The sequence below is a fragment of the Mustela lutreola genome, chromosome 5 (genome assembly GCF_030435805.1).
Source record: "Mustela lutreola isolate mMusLut2 chromosome 5, mMusLut2.pri, whole genome shotgun sequence".
Taxonomy (NCBI): Eukaryota; Metazoa; Chordata; class Mammalia; order Carnivora; family Mustelidae; genus Mustela; species Mustela lutreola.
The window spans coordinates 116,307,748-116,313,747 of NC_081294.1; the positions used below are offsets into that span (position 1 = coordinate 116,307,748).

Consider the following 6,000-nt stretch of genomic DNA (forward strand, 5'->3'; position numbering starts at 1 on the left):
AGAGAGAAAATGATCATGAGCAGGTGCAGGGTTATGGTAGAGGGAGAAGCAGGTTCCCCACTGAGCAGGGAGCCTGGTATGGGACTCCAACCCAGGACCCTGGGATCATGACCTGAGCTGAAGGCAGACACTTAAACAACTGAGGCACTCAGGTGCCCCAACTTAAAAACTATTTTACATGTTCATAATGTATTCTGAAACACCAGTGTTCATTGCACCATGACTAGAAAGTGAAGTAGGAATGGGGGTGGGGGTGTAAGAGCAGGAAAATGAGCCAAGAAGGTTTGCAATGTATTCTACAAAGTTGGAATACTCAAAGCCTATGGGGACAAGGAAGTAACACAATTAGAACAGCCGCCACAAGAGGCAGTATGATCTAGAAGAAAAAGCCTTACATTTGGGGTCAGAAGACCAGGATAGGTCAGGATATCTGCATTCTGCAACTTCCCTGCTGGGTGACCTAGCCACTCAGTGAACACATCTGATCCCCAAGCAATCCCTGCATCTGTAAAATAAGACTAATAAACATCCTTTTCCTAACTAAGTGTGTTAAAATGTTGAAGAAAGGAAAGGTACTAGAAGAATATAAAATATCACTTCTAATTCCTTTGCTTTTACCTTTCTATCTATTATATGGAAAAGTAACTATTACCACAGTTACTGGATTTTTCTTGAAATTTTACTTAAAATTTAAGCAGAAAAAAAATACCTTTCAAAAAAAAATCATGATACTCACTGCAAAACTATTTATTTGTTACAAAGAGCCAAGAGGAGAGTGCGTGGCTCAGTCAGTTAAGTATCTGCCTTGGGCTCAGGTCATGATCCTGGGGTCCTGTTATCAAGCTATGGGTCAGGCTCCTGGCTCAACAGGCAGCCTGCTTCTCCCTCGCCACCACTTATGCTCTCTCACATATTCTCTCTCACTCTTTCTCCAATAAATAAATAAAATCTTTAAAACAACAACAATGGGAGCCTGGGTGGCTCAGTCCATTGAGCATCTGCCTTCAGCTCAGATCATGATCCCGGGATCCTGGGATGGAGTCCCACTCTGGGCTCCCTGTTCAGCCGGAAACTCGCTTTTCCCTCTCCTCCCTGCCTGTGCTGTCACTATCTCTGTCTCTCTCAAAAAAATAAACAAAATCTTTGTAAAAAGATTAAAAAGAAAACAACAACAACAACAAAACCCCAAACAAACAAAAAAACAAAGAGCAAAAAACCTGGGACTATGTTCCCAGTCTGCCGTGTTATTAACATGTATAATATGGGCCCTTTCTGAGTTTCAAAGAGGGATGAAAATTTGAGTAATATGCATTTATTTCAGCTGGGCAGAAACTGAGAAGGAGGAGGAGCTGGGTCATGTAGATGTGGTAATTCCGGGGCAAGCTGTATCTAGTACTTCGTGACATTTCACGGGGCTCTAGGCTACTAAACATGCCGGAGACACCCATTACTTGTAAAGCTGCACCCCATGTTAAACCTTCCAGCCCAGTTCACTCTTGTCCCTTGCTGTCTGCTCAACAGGCTTCCAGTACAGAACTTCTTTCTAGTGGGCTTTGTCAAGATGGCGGGCAAACACTTCTGTCTTCCTGATGAGATCTGCAGCAGGCAGACACAAAGTCGGTGGGAGCTGATACACATTCACTCATTAAGCCCCACTCTGCCATGATGGTAATCGTGTTGTCCTCCCTGCTTCTCCGTAATTGATCCCATATTGGGCAACTTTGTTACGTAGCCCTTTTGTTCCTTCTCACCTGGATTAAGCTGCTATCTGCCTCAGGGCCCGCTTACCTTCTTAGAGAGTGGCCAGTGTCTTCCCAATCCACTGAGCTTCTTCCACTTAGTTCTCCTAAGATGTAGTGGCAGACTCAAATGTGACTTTCAGGGGCCAAGCAAATACCATGAGTGATACAGACGGTACTGCCAGATCCATGTTTTGGGTGCCCTTTTTTTTTTTTTTTTTTTTTGCCATCTAGAAAATGTAGGCCTAGTGTTGCCCTCCGCTTTTTCAAGAGAAACCAAAAACCTGATTTTTTTAAAATACTAAATATATTAATTTTGGCAACTAACTAAATTTTTAAAAATATTGTCATTGGCAGTGTTAGGTTAGTATTCCTAACAGAAGGAAAGAGTCCTCGGGTGTTTGTCACACATTTTGCTCCATGGCATATATACTTATCTGGGGAGATACCATATAATTTATCATTCAAAGCAGGGCAGTTTAAGAGAATAAAAGGGATGTGATTCACCTGTTTTTAAGGTATAAACTAGGACCTTTCTTTTCAAATACTGCATCCCCCCACCTCCCTGTTTTGAAGAAAGGTGCAAGAACCATCTATGGAAGGGTATGAAAATGGGCCTCAATGGACGAGCAGGAGGACACTCTGGCAGGAATTAATGTGAACGTGCAAGACCAGACAAGAGACCTGATCACACTGAGGAAGACTTCCAACAGGCCTGGGCTGAAGTATGTCTATTTGGTAGGGTAGAGCCAGATTAGGAAGTTTCTGAAGGCCAATGCATAGGGCTCCAGGCTTGATGCAGTAGGCAATAGGAACTGTTTGTTCTTGGGAAGGAGAGGGCATGGAATGTGGAATGCATCCGAGGAACAGAACAGGCAATAAGGCTTGGAAGAGACATTGGTAAGAACTAGAATGCAGAGCATAGTTTATTAATACACTCAGCAGACGTTTACAGAACACGAACAGTGTGCTGGGTGGGCACTGTCCTACAAGCTAGATGGTCTAAAGATATGAGGGACATAATGCAATGAGGGAGTCAAACATCTCAAAAGAGAATCACCATGTTTCTATGGGTAGCAGAGATGACAGCAGAGATGATACTGACAGGAAGAACGGAGGCACCCAGATTGAGGTGGCGGGGGATAAGATGGGCATGTCACGCAGAGGTGTAATAGTAGTGAGACGAGGCTAGAGAGCAGGCAGAGGTCAGGCAGATGCTGTGGGCCTGGAAGCAAGGGCTGAAGACAGGGCCTCCCATGGTGACCCAGGAGGAAGAGATTCGGAAGGAAGCACAAGAACTCTCTGGGAAAAGCCAGCAGATCAGAGGATGACATGGGCAAGTGCATTTTCCTAGAAGCAAAGGGTGTGGAAATGGGTTTCAGCAGTGGCCTTTCATGGAGAGGTTGGGAAAGATGGACCCAGAAGAGGAAGGGCTTGGCTGGAAGACGCAGTAGTGGGCTCTTGCTTTCATCCCCAAATAGGTTAAGAAGAGCTAATTCACCATCCTCCCACAGCTACCGACTCTGCAGCACTGCCTTTCTCAAACAGAAAGGAAAGTCTCAGCCGCCCAGCCACTGGTTGTTCATTTGCCTTCTTGTTTGCAGAGGCTCGTGCCCTGCATAGGGGGAGGAGTGGGAGCTGTAATCTCTGGTGATTCAACCCAGCAGCACACCCTGTGACCACATCCCCATTCTGTGTTTGTGTGTGTGTGTGTGTGTGTGTGTGAGAGAGAGAGAGAGAGAGAGAGAGCAAGAGAACATGAGAATTTGTGGTCCTCTGCACGTTGGAGAAGAAAAGAATGAGGTATTACTTGGGCACAGCGTTAGATTCTCTGAATGATTCTGAACTGTTAAGAAGAGTAGTGAATAGTGGAGCTTCCTCAAAACAAAGATTCTGGGCACTATCTGTATTAACAGCTAGCCTTGTGGGATTTGTGTATGACTCTGTTCTGGTACTGTGTTACGCAATTATTTTTATCTGGGGATCAGATCTGAGTCGTTCAGAGCCAGTGTCTTCTAGGCGCTGATATGACAGCTTGTGTTGTCAATGCGTGTCTTTCTTCTCAGATCACTGCCCACACTGAGTCTCGGCCGAAGGCCCTACTAGGTTCAGTCACGTGGGGTTGGAGACTCAGTTTTCTAACGGCAAACCCTACCTTCCTGCCGAAAAATTCCTATAACCTTCCTGATCTTTTTTACTTTAATATGCTCCTAGTTAAAAATTGCAATTCTTGGGAATATGTTACACCTGTCAACCATGTGGAAACAGAAAAGTTCGAGAACCCAAAATTGGGTCTTTAGAAATTACTTTTCACTTACAAAAACTACCAAAGAGAATTTCATTACAGGCCTATAATTGTTAGGTACAATAATGCTTAGTCCAGGGGCACCTGGCTAGCTCAATCGGTAGAGCATGCAACTTCTGATCTCAGGATGGCAAGTTCAAGCCCCATTGTCGGTGCGGAGCCTACTTAAAAAAATAATGATTTTTTAATTTTTTTCAAAATGTATAGCTCACTATTCACCACTGTAATAGAAATAAACACATGTCAGCTTGATGTAACTTGACCCTTAATTCACAGCACTAATGGTGGAGAGTTTTGTGTTTATCTTTTTCTATTACAGGTGCTGGTCTCAGTGTCAGTGATAATGAATCTGGTCAAGGCAGCCAGGAGGGAGGCACCTTGACTGACTCCCAGATCGTAGAACTCAGGAGGATACCCATTGCCGACACCCACCTTTAGCACTTCAGTAACAATTAGAATGATACTTTCCTGTTTGTATTGGCTTTGTGCTAAACTCTGTAAGTTTTATACACACCACTATATAATAGGGACCTTGTGAATTGCGCTGGATGATTATTAACCTGGAAGTGATTGTTGTATTTGGAATATGAGCTACTTATCTTTGTGCAACCTGAAAATTCACTGCTATGATGAAAGACTGGATCCATTTATATCATTATATAGGATGCACATATTCCAAGAATATTAGTTGTTTTTTAATCATCTGACATGGCTAACATTGTTTAATAAATGTAATAACCAATAAACACAATAGAATCCATTTGACATCATGCGAGCTCATTATTTATGAGGAAATGTTGTCTGTGAGCAGGAAAATACACAATACTTTGATGAGGTCAAGCACCTTGTTTCTTCCGGTATTGGTACAGGTCATACAGGTTAAGACTTCATGGCTTCTAGAGGGCCTTCATTCATAAAAACTATATAGTTATTGTCTGTTGAAGATCCTGGACCTACGTGTTGATGGGGAAACTGCAGTTTCATAGTCTTTCATCCAAAGTATGTATTTCTCCTCATTATGAAATTAGGGATCTGAACATTTTCCAAAATAAATGTTCTGTTCCCAGTTAAAAATAACTACTACATCAACTACTTCAGCTCAGCTAAGAAGAAAAGCTTTCAAACAGTGCAGTTTGTTTAGGAGAAACATTTCTTGGTTTCAATTCTTCAGTCTTTATTTGTCTCAGAATGAGAAATCAGAAAGTCTATCCCAGAACAAACACTATTGTGTTCAGGATGATTTCATTGACTATGGTTCCAGAAGAATCATTAGGAACAGAATACATTTGTCCTAGAGAAGAATTTGTGACCTTCTGTTTTTGAATTCCTCAGTATTTTTGAGAAAATCAGTAACATCTCAAGAAAAAAATTAAAATAAGAAATAATTATCTAAGGCAAAATTTTTCTCTCCTAATAATTTCCTTTAGAACCATAATTAAAACATCCAAGTGCCCTGTACTCACTGTTAAGCCTGGCTTTATTCTTTATAAAACCTGAGCAGCATTATTTATCTTGATAAATTATTAAATGACTCTTCTCTTCCTGTTCATCCTCCTCTACGCCTGCCTCCTCCCTCTTATATGGAGTGTTCATGGGTGAATTGTCCTAGATAGAAAACAAAAGTTGCACAGCAAAACCAAACAGTATAACAAACAAAGCTCCATCCTTGGTGGAGTTTTAATCCTTCTTAGGAACTTGAGAAATGGTGGTAAAAGTATTACACTTACCTTACGTGACAGATACGTTGTTTTCTCACCTGGCAGCATTGCTCCGTATGTAGTCTGTTTCATGATAGGGTGGAAACAATTGATGAAATTGGATATGATATATAAAATTTAAGAGGAAAATTTTTAAATTGGCAAACATTAAAATTGTTAATGGATTTTAATAAATTGGGGGATTATAGAAATTTGAGAGGTCACTGAATAGAATCTACGAGTCATAATCACTGTGGCA

General features: G+C 41.7%; 1 protein-coding gene across 1 annotated transcript in view; it reads left to right on the top strand.

The window, feature by feature from the left end:
- The window catches only part of ADGRV1 (adhesion G protein-coupled receptor V1), a 544,366-nt gene extending 539,555 nt beyond the window's left edge, over positions 1-4,811 (top strand). The window contains exon 90 of the mRNA XM_059175461.1: positions 4,364-4,811. Coding sequence (XP_059031444.1) covers positions 4,364-4,482 — 119 coding nt within the window. The 3' untranslated portion in view covers positions 4,483-4,811. The remainder of the gene's footprint in view (positions 1-4,363) is intronic.
- Positions 4,812-6,000: the final 1,189 nt, after the last annotated feature.